The following is a 20,232-nucleotide window of genomic DNA, read 5'->3' as shown; positions in this document are numbered from 1 at the left end:
CTAAAATTTAATGGAAGAAGACATGGGCAAATAAGTGTCTAAATACAGTATTAGCATCAGCAGAGGATAGCGGTCGCGTGAGTTACAGTTGCCTGCACTAAATATAACGGGGGAATTTCATTGTTTTTTTACGAGTGAAATGTACAGCTAACTATAACATGTGTGAAACCTATGGTTTTTTCAGTGAATATATATATATATATATATATATATATATATATATATATATATATTACCTACTGGCGGTCGCCAGTAGGTAGTTATAGTTAGGACCCCTTTTCCATAGGAAATCCGCAACATTCTATTTTGAATAACTTTGGCGCCGGTCGACGAATCCTCGCGAATTTCTCAAAATAGGTGGGGCGCTACGCTCCGCTCCTACCCTGAAAGTCTCGGGGGGATTCGTCAAGCGGGGGCTGAGATAAAAGGGGGGTCCCAAAACGCGTTTTTCCCATGCATTTTTCCATAGGACCTTTAGACAGAGCTACAGCCCGAACGGCTGAACAGAATTACTAGAAATTTGGCAGAGAGGTAGTCCCTATGTCAAGGAAGTGCCTTTTGTAGGTTTGGTGTAAATCTGTTCAGTAGATTCTGAGAAAATAGCCTTTAAATCAATATATATATCTGAGCCCGCTTACGGTACGCTTACCGTACGCTTACCGTACGCGTACGGTGGCGTGCGCGAGCGCGATTCTGATTGGCTCTTAGATCTTAGTAAACATTCGAATCGGCCAAAACCAGGAAGCGGCGTCCGCCATTTTGTCTCTCGCACTGAGTGTTATTTATCAAACATGATGCCCAAAAACATGTTACGGGGCTGTTTTGACAACTCCCTCCCACATAGTCATGTTGAGGGAGTCCCCAAACATCCCCCAAGAGCAAAAACGGTTTTATTTTTTTTTCGGCAATTTCGCCGAGTACGCTTACCGTACGCTTACCGTAAGCGTACGGTAAAAAATAGAAATAAAAAAAACACTATCCACACTTACCCCACCCCCTGTGCTTTTGGTGGCCGTAGGCCTCCAAATGTACAGGGCTTATTACATCAGTAAAAAAACTATATTTTGGCAACATGAAATTATAAAATCGAAATTAAAAAAACACTATCCACATTGACCCCACCCCCTGTGCTTTTGGTGGCCGAAGGCCACCAAATGTACAGGGCTTATTAAAGTTGATAAAAACCGTGCACGGAACGCACTGCGTTAAGTGGGCGCGCACGCCTCGAATGGCGTAAAGTAACTTAGCATTTAAAAAACCGTACAAATTCACTGAAAAAACCATAGGTTTCACACACGTTATAGTTAGGAATTAGCATTTAAAAAACCTTGCAAATTCACTGAAAAAACCATAGGTTTCACACATGTTATAGTTAGCGGAAATTTTACTGATAAAAAAACCAATGAAATTGCCCCGTTATAGTTAGTGCTGGCAACTATAACTCACGCGACCGCAATCTTCTGCTGATGACATATGTGTCTTTATAAAAAAAAATATTTGTAATATATGTATAGCTAAAAATGTATGGAAGAAGACATGGGCAAATAAGTGTCTAAATACAGTATTAGCATCAGCAGAGGATTGCGGTCGCGTGAGTTATAGTTGCCAGCACTTACTATAACGGGGCAATTTCATTGGTTTTTTATCAGTAAAATTTCCGCTAACTATAACGTGTGAAACCTATGGTTTTTTCAGTGAATATATATATATATATTCAATGAAAAAACCAAAGGTTTCACACATGTTATAGTTAGCTGGACATTTCACTCGTAAAAAACCAATGAAATTCCCCCGTTATAGTTAGTTCAGCTAACTATAACTCACGCGCCCGCAATGCACTGCTGATGACGTCACATATTACATCACTCATGACATGGTCAGTGACATCACTCATGACATCACTGATGACATCTCAAATGACATCTCAAATGACATCACTGATGACATCATCCTTGTGATAGAGTGGCAGACCTTCTCTCACTGTAATATATCGTTTGATACACACATTCAAAAATAGAGACTAAAATTTTCAAAACAATGGACATACCAATACCAGTTACAACAACCTCTTCAGTAATTCTAAGATCCACATACACATCCACTCATTCACCAACAGTCCTATACAGTCACTCATACATGTATTCACTCATCATATGTACTCATACACCTATACATCCTGTCACACAATGCCACTCATCCACAGAGTTACTCACACACATAGTCACTCATGCTAATAAAGAATCAAACATACATTTACTTGCATATACAGTTATACACACACCACCACACTTACTTCTACGGAAACTTACACATATTTAGTCTTTTAAACAATCACTTATAGAAACACATACTTATTAATACAGGAACTCTTTCAATCTCTCACTCTCACATATACTCACTTATATACACCAATAGTCACATATACTAGTTTAAAAGATATGTAGTTACTCATAAAGACACTATTGAGACAGTCATTCACTCACTAACACACCCATACACACACTCATCCACCCATACAGTCCTGCACACATGCTGTCTTCAACACATACAAAGAGTGAGTCACTCATTCATGCACCTATGCACTACGTAATACCCCCCACCGAACCATGCAGACCCTCAGACTGATACTCAAAAAAACAACTAATAACCTATATAGACACCCATGTAGCTACTAACCAACCCATGCAGCCACTTATACACAAAGTGAGAGACTGATACAGATATTTACATATTTAAACATTACTCAGTAAGCCATGTATTCACTATGATACACTTAATCAGTCAGTTACACAATCAATTTTTCAAAAACAAATCATCTATTTAGACACTTATATATCCATTTATTCTTCCATCGACATTGAGATATACATATATAAAACATATTTAATTTTCAGAAAAACACACATTCACTGGATGATGTCATCAGTGATGTCATTTGAGATGTCATCAGTGATGTCATGAGTGATGTCACTGACCATGTCATGAGTGATGTAATATGTGACGTCATCAGCAGTGCATTGCGGGCGCGCGAGTTATAGTTAGCTGAACTAACTATAACGGGGGAATTTCATTGGTTTTTTACGAGTGAAATGTCCAGCTAACTATAACATGTGTGAAACCTTTGGTTTTTTCATTGAATTTCTAAGGTTTTTTAAATGCTAATTCCTAACTATAACGTGTGTGAAACCCATGGTTTTTTCAGTGAATATATATATATATATTATCTACTGGCAGTCGCCAGTAGATAGTTATAGTTAGGACCGAGTTTCCATAGGAAATCTGAAAATTCTATTTTGAATAACTTTGGCGCCGGTTGACGAATCCTCGCGAAATTTTCAAAACTAACGGTTGCGGATCCATTCTAATTGAACTGTCTAGTGTTGCAGCATAACAACGTTTCAGGATTGCCACCTGGGATAAACTTGCTTACACACGTCCAAGTATTCTGAGATTGACATGAAAATTTGGTGTGGAATCAACCCTTGTAGTCCAACCGTGAAAACAAATGCGGTAAGCGTAAGAGGGAATTGCATTCCAAGCAGAGAATGGAAGCTAGAAAGAGAAAGTTGACGTTGATGGCAAGTTTAGGAAAAAATATGTGGCAATGTTTTAAAATAAGCAAATACATAATTCAAAAGCACAAATCTGAAATATAAAACATAAACCAATTAGGACTGACTCCAAAGTAGCCTGACTACTCGATTAATGCCTTTCTATTGTTCTTTCTTTCTTTATATGGCATAGTCCTAGCAATTACATATATAAGAGTTTAGTCTGATATGATTTGGGAGTTCAGCAGATAATGTAATCATGGTGAAAGGGTGCTTATTTATTTCATCCTTGGGGTGGGGGCTGATCTGTTTCAGAGCAAACTCTTTATATCATTCCAGCCCCTGTCGCTTGCCTTTTAAGCACCCCAAATTAATTAGAATGTGTCCCAGATCTACTGTTTCCTGTACTTTTGAAACCAGGGAAGAATAAATAGCATTATGAAAAAATATCAATTGCCATGGAGGTCCTTGTCAATTATCAAAACTCTTTCTTGTATGCTCCGTTTTGCATATTTAACTCACCTGATGCATTGAGGTCTCAGTGCATCCACCACTACCTCACTGGACATCCACCCCCGATCAAGGCCCATAAATAAATAAACTTAGACCATTCATTCTAATTTTAGTAAATGTCACTGCTCAACATGGTCTCTTAAATCCCCATATAAAACTTTTAAAGGCAGAATCAACTTTCTGGAATTGAACATTCAGGATGACTAAAATGGAGATTGAAACTTAGATGCCATTATAATTATCACAATGGTAGGGCAGCTGATGAGGCCAAAAGGAAGTAGTGTTGTAAGAGGGGGCATCATTTACCTTAAAAATGGTGGATATTAGTAGTCTGTTCGATGCCTTGGAATCCAGTGGATGGGACAACCCTGGAGTCAATGGTAACCCTTTATTACAAATAAGCTGGGTCTTATAAGCATTCAGAATATCCAGATAGTATGCAAACAATATTGGCTTTTCCTTCTGCTGTAGAGATTGCAATGTCCACGTTTTTGGTAAACACAGCAATGCCATACGCATCAGCTGCTCTTACCTTTGTCAGAAATCCATAAATATGAGCATGAGCCATTTTTTAAATAAATTCTGCATTATATGCAAAAAGGTGATAAAAAGAACATACCACAAGAATGCAAAGATGAAATCATGCACCCCTGGCACGTACACATGAGTCACCATTATGAATCTCATTTAGCACTTATCGGTATGATCTCTGCTACAGGCCCAGCATACAAGACTTGGATATTTGCTATATCTACATTAGGAAGTATAGCAAGATATTTGCTATACTTTCTAATATAATTTATGGTTAAAGTTGTAAAACGCTGCTTTAATATTTTTGGGCGTGACAACCAGTATTAAAGTATTGTTTTTAGTTCCAGCTTCCCTTATTTTTTTAAAGGATAGTGTTCACCTTTGAAATTTGCTATATTCATAAGCCTTTTCCTCTTTATACCTTGTATGCCTCGGCATCTTTCAAGTGCTAATTCTCCAAAACGTTAGCGCAGACAATGGCTAGTTGTTAGTATATTATCACCTGTAGGGGATCCATTTTTTAAATGTTTTGAGAACGCTGCTTCTCCAGTTTAGGGGGTTGTAATTTAGCTATTACCATAGCCTGTCTATGTTTAGCCTACTCGGCTATGGAATATCCAGTTGTGCCTCTTCTTTTAAAAGGTTTAAGGGCTTCCCAAATCTGTGACATAGATGGATGTTGATATGAAATTAAAGCCTAAAAATTATCTCAGCCAATCTATGACTGTATTTATATTCCTGATCCTCAAATAAACATTGATTGAAGGTCCGCATAGAGCTACACTCTATGGGCAAGCAATTGAATTGATGTAGGGTTATGACCTGATGCACATTTAGGGCGAATAAGGATCTGAGCCTTCCGAGGAGAATATTGGAACACAAAAATATATCAATGTGTAAATATTGTTTTTTGGGGTGGGAGCAAAATGAGTATTCAACCTCTTCTCCACTCAAGAACGGCCACTAACTCTAAAACCCCAGCTATCTATTGTGTGGACATTTTGACCACTTTTTTATAATTAGATGAGCTAGTACTCAAAGTGTGCCTTTCTTCTGTTGGGTGAACTGTTGAAATTCCTGCAAACAATGACCTTCCAATCCCATAAAGCCAACTCCGTGGTCAAGGAATCAAAACATTTCAGTACCATCACAGTTTAGCTCATACAATTAGGAAATCATTAGACAGACATTTCTGTGAAATCTGTTTAATTGACAAATATTGCTTGCTCTCATATATTTCAGTTATTCTGTAACCAGGCGCCATTCTCTGGCATTATTTATGCTCCTAATTGTGCTTCCAAAGTTGGTCGCATCCCCATGGGCACTCCGGTATTACTGATATCAGGACTTAAGAAAGTTTCACAACAGAAAATTGATTTTTCACGTATTTCTTTATTTCTACCGCCGTTCTCACGTCATTGAAATTCTCTTCATTTCAATTCATTTATGAAGCTTCCTTAATTTTTATCATTACATCTTTGTAGTTCCTATGCATTTTGGGCTACTCGCCCTTCTTCAGGGAGCATCACTACAAAAAATCATAGCACACATACTTTTCGTGAGATATTATGCATTCTGTTATTCCAGTTATATATACTTCAATCAGCAGCCATGATATAGTCACATTATATTTATATACACTGTTAAATTTAATCTAAATTCATAACCAATCTATTTCACAGTTACTCACCCTGTGGTATACCCGTGAATATCGCTTCTGTCGACCTATAGTGTAATATGGTTCGTGTTACGGTATTGTGGTGATATGTGGATTTGTCAAGAGTATCCGCGTGTTCACTTGTGTCCAAATCCCATGATCTTAAATGGTTTACTCATGATACTAAGCGTTCAACATGTTGCGCTGTCCTAAAATGGAAGTGACAGCGATTAGTGGATTAGAAATGGAAGGAAATATTACATTTTTGTTTGCTGTTGGATTACTCTACCTTCAACTTTTTTCTAATGCTAGTGATATTAGCAAGCACCTAACAAACAACATTTTGGCCTTAAATAAAGGTGTGTTTGCTACCCAACACAGTGGCACCCATTTAATCAATCACTAAATGATGAAAAGTATAATTAGTTTTGCCTGAATTACAATCTTTGACTTGCAGTTAAGCACAGATTTGCATGTGCCATTCTGTGCTCACTGAGCTACACTCAATGCACCAATCTGTATTGACAACAAGTACGACTCTGTCATGCTCTCCCAGTTATCTTGTTTGATGCTTAAGGTTTACATGGAGCTGAATGGATTAGGCCAGTTATTGCTGTCCAGGTACCTACACAGCTTTAGTTGTGAACAATCACACACATTCGGTTTTAGTCCTCATCCTTCTGCTTCTCTGTAGAGTCTAATATCTGTGTTTTAGACACCCTGTTGGAGTAGTGTGTGCTGGTGGCAGCTTGGGAAATGACAAAAATGTTGCTTGTAGCAGCGAGTACTGATAATTTCTTCTCTGTCTTCAGGTGTTTGACAATGGTTCTGACTCAATCACTGTCTACACCATCCGAGTGCTGACGTCGATCATGTGCAATTCCCCATCAGCTAAGGTAATTCTACCCGGGCACATGCAGATATTTATCCCCAGTACCTTACTCTCCCCTCCCTGATGGAGTGCTTTGTGGTCTAATGCATGGTAAAATATGAGGAAGATGCCTCTGTGAATTTTGTTACTTATCAAATTCTTGCAGGGGAATTGTGGCAGGATAGCTAAACAGCTATGACAAAATATAAAATGCTACCGTAGAATAGCATAGATTGCATTTGACTAGAGAATAATCGACTATATGAGGCTAGAATTGAAAAAAATAAGAAACAAGTTGTTAAAATTGGATAAACTAGAAGTCAATATAAGAGCTTATAATATAATAAACTAAAGAATAGACTTGAATACAATACTAAAATAGCGCCTAGAAATGGTAAAATAAAAACTAGACTAGATAGAACTGGAAATGAATAGACTAAAATAAAAAATAAGTGGTTAGATTATAACTTGAAGTCAGTATAAGAGGTTCTATAATAAAATACAGAATTGACTAGGCTACACTACTAGAGATCAAAACATGCTGAAATAGAAAATGCTTTGCTATAGTAGAAGACAAGTGAATAGAATAGGCTACAAAAGCAGAAGTTAATGTAGCCGTCTGTTTATAGAGTTTAGTCGTATGGTCATCAATAAAAGTCACTAGGATACAATGAATAGAATAAAACATCTCAGGCTGCAAGAAGCTATAGCACACTACAGTTCTGGACTTATATTTGCAAATAATAGAACATGACAGTTGGTTACAATGTAAGTAATGGAAAAGAAAACAACAAAATAGTATGTAAACCTTTTAAAGATGAATGACATAGACTTAATTATAAGAAATAAGAATAGAACCTATCACGTTTTGATTATTAATACTAAAGATAATATGATATGCTATAAAAGTAAAGTTGTATAACTGAAAATAAAATGCAAAAGACAAGACATGACAATACACAAGTAAAATGCTCTAGAACAGTATAAATTAATTGGAAAAAAGTGAATGAGGATAAAATAGACAAAGTATAAGACAAGGCACATCAGAATAGTGTACACATTGCATATGCTGTGATAGAAGAGCTTGGAAAAAATAGGTGAATGAGAACAAAGCTGAATAGATTGGAGTGCAATAAACTAAACTAGATTAGGCTCTTAATACTAGACATAGGTTACCCAACACAACAGCTTGTATTTGTCCAGACATACAGTAATGGAGGCACAGGACATTGACTTAATTACAGTAGGAGCTTACTACACTAGAAAACAATAGAAGAGACTAGACATAGAAGACAGTAGACTAGACACTACATAGAACATAATTAGGTTACTTTAGATTGGACTAAATTTCAAACAACTGCCACAGTTATACAAATTCTTCAAAATGTTTTACAAAGATTGTGTAGAAGTTGTTCAAATGTCCAGAAATGTTCTATGGATTCAAATGAGTCAGTGTGTTCTTCATACGTTTGCAGGAGGTGTTCAAAGAACGGATAGGGTATGCTCACTTGTACGAAGTCCTGAAGACTCAAAGTCAACCAACCAAAAGCCTTCTTCAAGAGCTACTCAACATGGTAAGCAGAGAAAAATGTGGGTGGTTTGGTACAGTCTAGTATCTCGGGTGATCTTCAGGAATTGCTGGATTCCAGAGTCCGTTATTCTAACGACGATGTGAGTCTCCCTGACTCCCTCTCTTCCCTACCTGTGCTTGCTATCATCAACAATGTTGTGCACATAGAATAGTCCGCAAACACACATAATCCTGACATTACACTTTAACAACGAGTTTTCCGCCACATTGAGGCCTTTATAATGTCACAGAACTCTAATGACTCCATCGTAATTCTGTTTATAGTATTTAATTCTTTACAATACGTGGACCCATTTCACAAGCCAGTTGCGACTGTAAAATTATGCTTTCACACGAATATCGTTCCATTTATGCCTGACAGCTATCTACAAAAGGATACCTGTCAAGCGTAAATGTTATTATTATTGCATAATTGTAGGCCACACGTGCATACAGTTATGCAGTACTAAACTCCTCAAAAGGTGTGGAGGAGAGTTAGAGGTTGAAGGCATTGTTTGCCATGAGAGATTGTTAACACCTACCCTTTTGTTTTTTGGAATTCCTAAACTCCTCCCTGGGACCAGATCTGGAGTAACTGAGGTTTGGGGCTTGTCCATGGTGAAAGTGGGACTGCATTTCTAAATTTCCAGACCTCCTCCTAGGATGTTTTTGAAGTCATAAATGTACTTTTGCACCTGTTAGTAATGGTACCTCTGCTAGTGTAAATGTGGAAAACGGCGTTTACAACGCATGCTTTAGATTGCATGCCATTACAACGCGGTCGTTACAATGACTTGCAATGTAATGGTTCGCGTTGTAACAACGCAGTTGTTGTAACGACCACGTTGTAATGGCATGCGATCTAAAGCATGCGTGGTAAATAGATATATTTGTAAATGTACATCTTTTCTTTGTGACTCTGGCCCAACATGTATTGCATTTTCCACACCAAATAATAAAAGGTATCTTGCTTTACATGTCAAAGTGCATCTGAATTGCATGCCTTTGTCAGTGAGTGTGTTTTGCCCGTGTTTAATGTGTAAACAAACCCAATACTATTCTGCTTTGTAACAGAAATCACATTGTGATGTAACATTTTTTTGTCAAAGGATAACAGCATTCTAAAAGTAAAATTTCAGTTCAGTTGTGATGTCCTTTCATTACTGCAAAACAGTTGCGATGTCACCTTCGTGCTACAAAGCATCCGTAATATAATTTTAATATTGTAGGTCAGTAATGATGCCACTTAGTTGTTGTAGGCAATGTAGAGGTACAGTAGTAGCAATTTCATTGCCCTGCTGCAGAATAATTCTGCATTAGTTGTAATGCAATTTTATGTTGTTGGATTGTTGTTATGAGAATATTTTCGAACTTCAGAATAGTTGCGATGCCACTGCTTTGTTGCAGGATATTAATAATATCATTTCCACTGCAATTGATCTGTTTTGTCATTTTCATAGATCAGGACAGTTGTAATGGAGTGCCATTCTCTTCTCTGCCACTCTTTTCCTTCGATGTTCTATGATTTTCTTTTTTCTTTTCCGTCTTTCTTTCCCATTGCTTTTCTATTTGTATATTATGATTCATCCTTTTTCTTTTTATTTGACATTAAACCTGTATGAAATTACTTTGTTGTCTTATTTTCGCTCTACCTTTACTCCTGTTTGTCCTCTATCTTTATTTTATATTTACCTTTCATTCTATCCGTCTTCCACTCATGTTACCTTTTTTCATTCATTTTACCAAATTGTTCACTTTTCATTATTTTTATTCTGCTTTTTTCAGAAATTTCTTTTCTTTGTTAATTCTTGTTCTCCTGTTTTTATTTGCAATCCTTTCTGTTTACCTATCTTTCGTAGTACTCGTTTTTCATCTTTGTTACTTTTTGCCTATTTTCTTATTTCATACTACTTGATGTGCTTCAGTGTAATTTTGTCACCTTTTCTTTTTTGCATTCGTTGTCTAATTATGTATGCAATATGTTTGGTTTTAGGCTGTGGAGGGTGATCACAGCTCGACTCCTCTGCCGCTCATCCGCAATGAACAACCACTGCTGATCCTAGTCCAGTGGATCCCTGATCTGACTTCCCATGAACTCCAGGTCTTCGTCTCCGATTGGTTAAAAAAACTTTGCGATTCCTCCTTACAGAACCGTATGACATGCGTTGAGGCTGGAATGGTCCGCTGTCTACTGGCCGCACTAGGTGTCAATCAGGAGTTGGATGCCAAGTGCGCAGGGAACCTGATTAGCCTGCTGCAGGTCCTGGGCCAGCTTTCCATCAGACCTGGGGAACTCCGCCAATTGATCAAGCTGCTGCGTGTGGCAGGCAAGGCTGCTGCCCACCCGTATGCTACGCAGGTGGTGCGTGCGCTCTCGGCCATGGCCAGAAAGGAAGGACAAGAGAGGGCATTGCAGTACTTTGATCTCATGCCGAGTATGTCAGGCATCATGGTACCTGTCATCCAGCGGTGGCCTGGAAGTGGGTTTGCATTCCACGCCTGGATTTGTTTAAATGATGAAGTGACAGATTGCCATGAGCTCCCTGTAGGACTGAAGCGAAAGCAGCTCTATAGGTAAGTGGACAGCATTAGTGCGCATGCGCTCACGGGAGGGAGGGGCTCTTCCAGTCCAGTGAGCAGTGTAGGCCACCAACAGAAGGGTAGCTGGTAGGGTTGCATGACAGGAAGTAGATTTGTTTTGCATTTGTATCTGGCTGCTGTTTTACCTCTGTTATCAAAAAACCATGGACAGAAGCTTGTTCCTAACTTGCTATTCAGTTATTATTCTATAAACGATCGATCTCCTAGTATTTTAAGACCCGTGCACAATTCTTTTTGTTTCTTGACTTTATAAAATGCATCCTAAAGTTCACAAAAAGTGCACCATATAACCCTCTTCTGTTGGTAACACATTTTTGCAGGACACCTCCTAAACACTACTATATTGTGTGTGTTGCCCTAAAAGAAAACATGGTAGTGGGCTGAGATTAGAGGTGATTGCAGCGAGAGCTGGATGGGATTGATTCATTGCAGATGTATGGGGCAAAAAGGTTCTTTGCCAAGGGAATCAAAAATCTCTGTTGTTTTGAGAAAAAGTAAAAAATGCTATTTGCTCTTGAGAGCACTATCTGAAAGAGACACGTTGGTGATAGATTCCTTACCTAAGAATATCCCCAGGCATCAGACTGGATCCGGAACGTTTTTGTAGCAGTACCCCTGCGTGTTAGTAGGTGGTGTCGTGCGGCTCCGCATTCATCGCTGGCGTCGTAAGCGTCGAGATGACGTCACGGAGACTACTTAGACGCCACCCATGTGCGCTGACGTCAGTTCTTTCTTTCTCCATACCAGCAAGCGCAGATCCGGATAGAGCACGTACCTTAGTCACTTTTTGACTATCCTTTTTTGAGACTTTTGTCCCCTTTTTCTCCTTGGTGCACATAGGGATGACTGGATTTAAGTCTTGTGGGGCCTGCCGTTGCAGTATGTCGGTGGCGGACCCCCACAATGTTTTCCTCTACTGCCTGGAGACCGACCACAACTCCCGGTCCTGTTGGGCCATGGCCCAAAGGCCTTGAGGGAGCGGCGCCGGGAAGTTGCTGTAGGCCCGGCACTCATCCCAGCGCCGTTCCAGGTCCCGGGACCGTTCCTGACAATACTCGTGGGACCGCAGTCATCGCTCCTCGGGCTCCAAGTCTTCGCCCTCGTATTCGGGTAAGCGTTGACATAAAAAGAAGTCGAAGAAGCGAGTTCGCTCTCCAACGTCCCCCCGTCGGTCCTTGGATGCGAGCGAGGGGGACAGGAGTTCTGCCCCTGCGGCTCATTTGGAGCCTGGGAGTCCCACGGCCTACCCGCCTTACCCGGGTACGTCGGCGACTCCCGAACAGGTGCAAGAATTTCTTGCTACCTTGGACCGCCTTTTTAGAGGCCTCGGGTTCCCGCCGGTGCGCCTTCGGGCCCTGCGGTCCCGTTTCCGGATCCTGTGGGGCCGCCGGCGGATCCAGCTCCGGCACCATAGGATCCTGCGCCGTTGGCTCCGGCGCCACAAGGTCCAGCGCTGCCGGCTCTGGCCCCGGCACCACCCTCGGCTCCTCCTCTGGCGCCGCAGTCGGTGTCGTTTGTCCCGCCCTTGCCCCGCTTCCAGGACCATTTAGTTCCTACCTGGGATCCACATTGGGACACGGTGCCGGCTCAGCCCCAGCTGGCGCCGTTCCCGGCGCCATTTCTGACGCTGTATGTTCCTTCTCCGGCTCCAGCTCTGCTGCCGCTGCCTGTTCCCCATGCAACAGAGGTGGAGGACAGCTGGGGGGGGGAGTCCGAGGACCCTCTTGCCCATCAGTGTGACTTCGAGCAGGACTGGGTGGACGACTTGGAGGACGCCGGCGACCTCGACATCTCTTCTGACCCGGGGTTTGCCTCTCCCCCGACTACCATAGAGGAGGGTGCCTCCTACACGATGGTGCTCCGTCGGGCAGCAGAGGACCTCAACCTCGATCTCCCCACGGTGGCCCTCAAAACTAACCTCCTCACTGAGGTGCTCCAGACGGTGTCCAATTCGTCGGAGCCCCTGCTCCCCTTTAATGACGCCCTCACTGACGTCTTGTTGGGCACTTGGTCGCGGCCAGCCACGTGGGCCCCTGTGGATAAGAATGTCACCAGGCATCACCGTCCGGTGCCTGGTGACCCTGCTTTTCTGACCATTCATCCTACGCCTGACAGCCTGGTCATCCAAGCCTCGACGTCACAGAGTGCTTTTCCTACGGCCCTACCAGTTAAGGACTCTAAGAAGCTGGAGCAGTTCGGTAAGAGGTTGTTCTCTTCGGCCAGTTTGGGGCTGAGGTCAGTGAACACTGCTTGCTTATTAGGCCGCTATTCCCACGCGGTGTGGGATAGGGTTGCGCAGGTGTTGCTTCATTGTCCTGAGGAGATCCACGCTGTGCTGTCCCAAGCTGTTGCTGAGGGTAAAGATGCAGCTAAGTTCGCCATTCGGTGTGGTTTGGACACCGCAGACTCACTGGGTAGGGTGATTTCTATGACTGTGGTGCTGCGTCGCCACGCCTGGTTGCGATCTACCGGGTTCTCGCCCGATGTCCAGAGCTCGCTCATGGACATGCCCTTTGATGGCACTCGCCTGTTTGGTGATAAGGCCGACAGTGCACTGGAGCGTTTTAAAGACTCGCGCGCCACAGCCAAGTCCTTGGGTCTTTCTGCAAAGAGCCCAGCCACTCCTGGTTTTCGTTCCTTTCGTGGCCACGGCAGGGGTGCCCAGGCACATTCCTTCAGCGAGCCTGTGCAAAACCAGCCTCAGCGCGGTCGCGGATGCGGCTTCCGCAGGGGTGGGTCTGGGAATCAGCGTGTGGGTCAGGCCACCTCCGCCCCCGCTGCTTCTAACTCCAATCCTTCCTAATCCGAGCTTTGTGGAGCACCCCATGCCGGTGAGTGGCAGGATCCGCCACCACCTCCCCCACTAGCGCGATATTACATTGGACAAGTGGGTTTTGCAGATCATCTGCAGGGGTTACTCCCTTCCCTTTAAGTCCTTCCCTCCAGCCATGCCACCTCAGTGCCACCGCATGTCGGGGATCACTTGGTACTTCTCCAGTAGGAAGTCACGGCCCTCTTGGCCAAGGGGGCCATCGAGTGCGTTCCTGGGCCAGAAGTAGGGAGTGGTTATTATTCCCACTACTTTCTGGTCCCCAAGAAGGACATAGGGGGCCTGCGCCCCATCTTGGACCTCCTGAACGTCAATCGCTTCCTCCGGAAGGAGAAGTTCAAAATGCTGACTGACAAGGTCTTGGCTGCCCTCGACCCTGGAGACTGGATGGTAGCGTTGGACTTGCAGGACGCATATTTTCACATCCCTGTCCTGCCGGCCCACCGGCGTTACCTGCGGTTCACGGTAGGCCAGGAGCATTTTCAGTTTCTCGTGCTCCTCTTCGGCTTTACCAGTGCCCCACGGGTGTTCACAAAGGTGATGGTGGTGATCGCAGCTCATCGGCGCAGGTCGGGGGTGTCAGTCTTCCCCTACCTCGACGACTGGTTGTTGAAGGCGGGCTCGCCCCAGGCAGTCGTCAACCACCTTCAGACTACGGCCGACCTTCTGCATTTGCTGGGGTTCTCCATCAACGTGACTAAGTCCCACCGGAGTCCCTCTCAGAAGCTCCCCTTCATCGGAGCGGTTCTAGATTCAACGCTGTTTCGGGTTTATCCTCCCGAGCAGCGAGTCCGGGATATTCAGGCTATGATTCCGATCTTTCAGCCTCTGTCCCGGGTTTCAGTCAGGATGACCCTCCAGCTTCTGGGCCTGATGGCCTCCTGCATCCTGCTGGTGACACATGCCAGGTGGCATGTGCGGGCTCTGCAGTAGGACCTGAAGTTCCAGTGGGAGCAGCATCAGGGCAACCTGTCCGATCCTGTCCAGATCTCGGAGGGACCTGCACGACAATTGCAGTGGTGGCTCACGAATCCCGATTGGGTCCCTGGCAGATCCCTCTCCCTTCCCCAACCGGAGCACACAGTGGTGACGGATGCAACCCTCCTGGGATGGGGAGGCCACTTGGGAGAGGCGGAGATCAGAGGCCTCTGGTCTCCGGCGGAGTCCCTGCTCCATATCAATCTGTTGGAGCTTCGTGCGAGCCGACTTGCACTGATGGCATTCCTTCCCTCTGTCCGGGGAAGTGTGGTGTATGTGTCCACGGACAACACCACTGCCATGTGGTATTGCAACAAACAGGGCGGGGTGGGGTCCTGGACCTTATGTCAGGAGGCTCTGCACCTCTGGACATGGCTGGAACACCAAAGGCATTACCTTGGTGGTTCTACACCTGGCAGTTTCTCTGAACGCCTGGGCAGACGAACTCAGCCGCCGGTGCTTGATGGATCACGAATGGCGTCTGAACTCGGATGTGGCGCAAGGTCTCTCTCTGCAGTGGGGAGAGCCTTGGTTAGATCTATTCGCCACCGAAGAGAACGCGCAATGTCAGCACCTCCATGCGTGGAGATTGAGCGGCGACAGTTGACAGCTTTCGATCTTCCTCCCGAAGTCTGTGATGTCATTCTGGCAGCCAGGCGTCCCTCCACTAAGAAGGTGTACGCCTTCAGGTGGAACAAGTTTGTGGCATGGTGCACAGCTAAGCCTGTTAATCCCCTTTCTGCCCCTCTTTCTGAAGTCCTTCTGTTCCTTCTTTCTTTGGCCCAGCAGGGCTCTGCTCTGGGCACTATCAAAGGTTATCTTTCGGCCATCTCCGCCTTTTTACGGCTTCCAGATCAGCCTTCCCTTTTTAAGTCCCCTGTTGTTAACCGTTTCCTAAAAGGCATTACGCACACGTTTCCTCCCGTGCCGTTCGTAATGCCTCAATGGGACTTAAACCTTGTCTTGATATATCTGATGTGCGCTCCCTTTGAGCCCCTTCATACCTGTCCTTTGCGTCTTCTCACTCTCAAGACGGCTTTCCTGGTCGCTATCACCTCTGCCAGAAAAGTGAGTGAGCTCCAGGCTCTTTCTTCCAAACCTCATTTCCTTTCTGTTCATGCGGACAAGGTGGTTTTGAGGACCCGTCCTTCTTTTTTGCCAAAGGTTGTCACGCCCTTCCACATCGGGCAGACCATCACTTTGCCCACCTTCTTTCCGCCACCGTATCCTTCGAAAGAGGAAGAGACTCCACCGTCTGGACCCAAACGTGCGCTGTGGTTCTACCTGCAGCGCACACGACAGTTCCGGGTGGATGACCAGCTCTTTGTTGGCTACGTGGGCACCAAAAGAGGTCAGGCTGTGCACAAGCGGACCAGCTCTCGATGGGGTCGTTCTCTGCATTAAGGCCTGTTACTCGTTGGCTAAGAAGGAGCCTCCTGTGGGGCCACGTGCCCATTCTACCAGGGCAACGACAGCCACTACTGCCTTGAGACGCGGTGTCCCCTTGCAGGACATTTGTCAGGCAGCTACGTGGGCCTCACTGCACACATTTACCAAGCATTACTGCCTTGACAGTCAGGTCCGGAGAGACGGCTTCTTTGGCCGTTCTGTTCACCGTGACTTTCTGGTGTAATCTATTCACAGACTCACCACCGGGGTTGGAATTGCTGGGGTATCTCTTCTAAGTTAAGGAATCTATCACTAGCGTGTCTCTTTCAGATGCACAAGTTACTACTTGTGTAACGATATATCTGTAAGAGACATTAGTTAGTGATAGATTCCTTACCGCCCCACCCATCCTCCCCGTTCTGCGAACTGATTTCTAGGGTTAAGGTCATCCCCCTTTTTAGAGCACTAGTTTCATGGCACCAGTGGTCAGTTTCTTGCATGGCTCTACGGTCCTGGCGCGGAAAGTTGTGTACAGAACTGACGTCAGCACACATGGGTGGCACCTAAGTAGTCTCCGTGATGTCATCTCGGCGCTTACGACACCAGCGACGGACGCGGAGCCGCACAACGCCACCTACTGATGCGCAGGGGTACTGCTACAAAAACTTTCCGGATCCAGTCTGATTCCTGGGGATATTCTAAGGTAAGGAATCTATCACTAACTAATGTCTCTTACAGATATATTGTTACACAAGTAGTAACTTGTGCTTCAACGTTATTAAAACGTATTCAGCAATAACTTCCTCTTTTGTTAACCTGTTAAATGTATTTATTGTTTTTTTTAGTTGTCTTCTTTTTAAAAGCCTACAGACTTCTGTCGTATGTCCATGTAGAGTGGAAACAACTTTAAGATCAAAGAGTGTGTTAGGAGGTGGATAAGAAGCAGCAATATTTGTTTTATAAAACAAAAAACTACTATTCAGAGTTGTTTTTTGTAAGGTGATAAAATGTCACTATAAAGCCACTTCAGAGCACTCAGACTTTCTGATGTCTATCTCGGAATACGTCTAGTCCATTGTCTCCAGGTGGGTGAGTTGGTCTGAAAGTCTACTTAGGAGCAGTAGCGGAGCAGAACTTGGAGGCCTGGCTCCTGGGAGAGGGTGACTGGGTGGCCTAGTTTAGTTAGGATAGTTTCATGTCCTAATAACTCCTGTGCAAAGGTAGTTTCCTGAATTTCCGACCATTATTGTGACTTAGAAATTCATATGTCTACTTAACTGAGCCCAATGCCCCAAATCATCTAATGAGTCCATGTTCTGCCACCTCACCTTCAATAGGGCATGTCTCCTTCGAGGTATTTATGTGTCCTTGTCAGAACACTTTCCCAACACTGCCATGCAGCTCTCATGCCCCTCTTGTGATGTGTGTACCTCAGGGCTACAAGGCACCTTGTGTACCCTTGAAATCTAAATGCCCAGCTTCTTTGAACCTATAGTACCCGCTCGAATACCGATGGGCTAATCCAATTCACTACATGTTCTCTTTCTACCATGTCTATGTTGGATTCCCTGATACGCCATGCACACTGGAATCCTGCGTGCCAGTTCTGTGGCTCAATTGGACCTCTAGTACTCACTGTAATATGTGTGTACTGCACAATTACACTTCATGACCTTTTGGTAATATACCCATGTTGGAATCCCTTGCACCCATAATATCCATGCAAATGGATCTGTGGCCCTACCATTTGAGAATCCACATACAGCCTTTTCTTGTATACTCCTTTGTTCCGCATACAGGGTTTTCCGGTCCCTCATGCATCCCTTGTAATATCCTCAGACTAACCTCGAAGCTTAGGTACCAGTCTACAATATCCACATGAAGGTCCTCAGACACCCCTGTGATATTGCAATGCAGGGTTCCTTGACTCCTCCTGGGCCTGGCAAGCTGCCCAAATGCAAAGCACATCAATGCCTACTAGAACCCTTATGACATTACCCCCGAACCCCACTTGATCATGTTTTCACATTTTTACTAATATTGCTCAATAACAGGCATTTGTATTTCATCAGTTTTTTCACAGCAAGCGGAACAGGCTTTGAAGCGTTCTTCACTCCAGATGGGATGTTGGTCGTGGCAGTATGCACAAAAAAAGAATACATGACCGTGGCCCTACCTGAGTGCCACTTCAACGACTCAGCATGGGTGAGTAAGGCCTTTTTTCCAGTTCCTGGGACAATATTTGGAATCTGGACTGTATCTTTGGAGGATATTGCTGTTTATTACTGGTGTCCAGAGCCTTGGGTACTTTTGCTCAGCAAATGTTTGGCTAAGTCCTCATTTTTGTCGTTGACTCTCCAATGGTAGGGTAGACCAGTAGACATAGCTCATTTCAGAAGGTTGAATCAGTTTTGCACTACATACAGAAATATGAATAAAGCTCAGGCTGTAAAAGGCAATGTTTGATCAATGGTATCACCTTTAAAAAATAACTTTACTTTATTTGCAATCTCAGAAAGAAAACAAATTGCAACACCATGTCACCTCAAAGTGAAAAAACGAATAACCATAATGTCAGATGTTAATTCACTATATGCACAAGTTACTTACCTTCGGTAATGATATATCTGTAAGAGACATTAGTTAGTGATAGATTCCTTACCTTAGAAATACCCCCAGGCGTCAGAGTGGATCCGGAAAGTTATCGTCAGCAGTACCCCTGAGGACAACTCGCTTTTCTGGGGATGTCCAGAATACTCTGATGCCTTTTGATGGCACTTGCCTTTTTGGCAACAAGGCAGACAGTGTGTTGGAGCGTTTTAAGGACTCACGGGCTATGGCCAAATCCTTGGGCCTTTCGGCCACATGCACTCCTTCGGCTTCTGCTTTTCGCTCATTTTGTGGCCAAGGAAGGGGTGCCCAAACACGTTTGTATCAAAGCCACAGGCCTGTGCAGCAACAGTCTCAGCGCAGCCTCAGACGTGGGACCCGCCGAGGTGAGTCGGGCGGGTTCACCACCTCCCCTGCCACGACTGCCTCCAAACCTTCCTAGTCTGGTGTTTCAGGCCCACCAAATGCCAGTGGACGGCAGGATTCGCCATCACCTCCCCCACTGGCTCACCATCACTTCGGACAGGCGGGTTTTACAGATAGTCCGAAGGGGCTACTCCCTCCCCTTTGAGACTACCCCTCCAGCCATGCCACCTCAGTACCACCGCATGTCGGGGGATCACTTGGCACTTCTCCAGCAGGAAGTTGTGGCCCTCTTGGCCAAGGGGGCCTTCGAGCATGTACCGACGCCAGAAGTAGGTCGTGGTTGTTACTCCCACTATTCTTGGTTCCAAAGAAGGACAAGGGCCTGTGTCCTATCTTAGACCTTCGGAACGTCAATCGCTTCCTCCGGGAGGAGAAGTTCAAGATACTCACACTTGCTCAGGTCTTATCTGCCCTAGACCTGTAAGACTGGATGGTACCGTTGGACTTGCAGGATGCTTATTTTCATATCACCGTCCTGCCGGCCCACCGGCATTACCTGCGGCTCACGGTAGGCCACAAGCACTTTCAGTTCACCGTGCTCCCTTTTGGCCTTACCAGCGCCCCTCGGGTGTTCATGAAAGTGATGGTGGTGGTCGCAGCTCATCTGCGCAGATCAGGGGTTTCAGTTTTACCCTATCTCGACGACTGACTGTAGAAGGCGGGCTCACCCCAGGCAGTCGTCTCCCACCTCCAGACTACGGCCGA

The 20,232-nt window shown here is 44.4% G+C and overlaps 1 protein-coding gene across 6 annotated transcripts in view; it reads left to right on the top strand.

The window, feature by feature from the left end:
* Nucleotides 1-20,232, top strand: part of NBEAL2 (neurobeachin like 2) — a 737,578-nt gene that overhangs the window by 443,593 nt on the left and 273,753 nt on the right. For all 6 annotated transcript variants that reach the window (XM_085628557.1, XM_085628556.1, XM_085628554.1 and 3 more), the window contains 4 exons: nucleotides 7,065-7,148; nucleotides 8,599-8,697; nucleotides 10,687-11,267; nucleotides 18,564-18,696. In XM_085628557.1, coding sequence (XP_085484683.1) covers nucleotides 7,065-7,148; nucleotides 8,599-8,697; nucleotides 10,687-11,267; nucleotides 18,564-18,696 — 897 coding nt within the window. The remainder of the gene's footprint in view (nucleotides 1-7,064; nucleotides 7,149-8,598; nucleotides 8,698-10,686; nucleotides 11,268-18,563; nucleotides 18,697-20,232) is intronic.

Source organism: Triturus cristatus, chromosome 10, assembly GCF_964204655.1.
Source record: "Triturus cristatus chromosome 10, aTriCri1.1, whole genome shotgun sequence".
NCBI lineage: Eukaryota > Metazoa > Chordata > Amphibia > Caudata > Salamandridae > Triturus > Triturus cristatus.
Note: the sequence above shows the minus strand (reverse complement) of the source record. Positions and strands in the feature narration are given on the sequence as shown.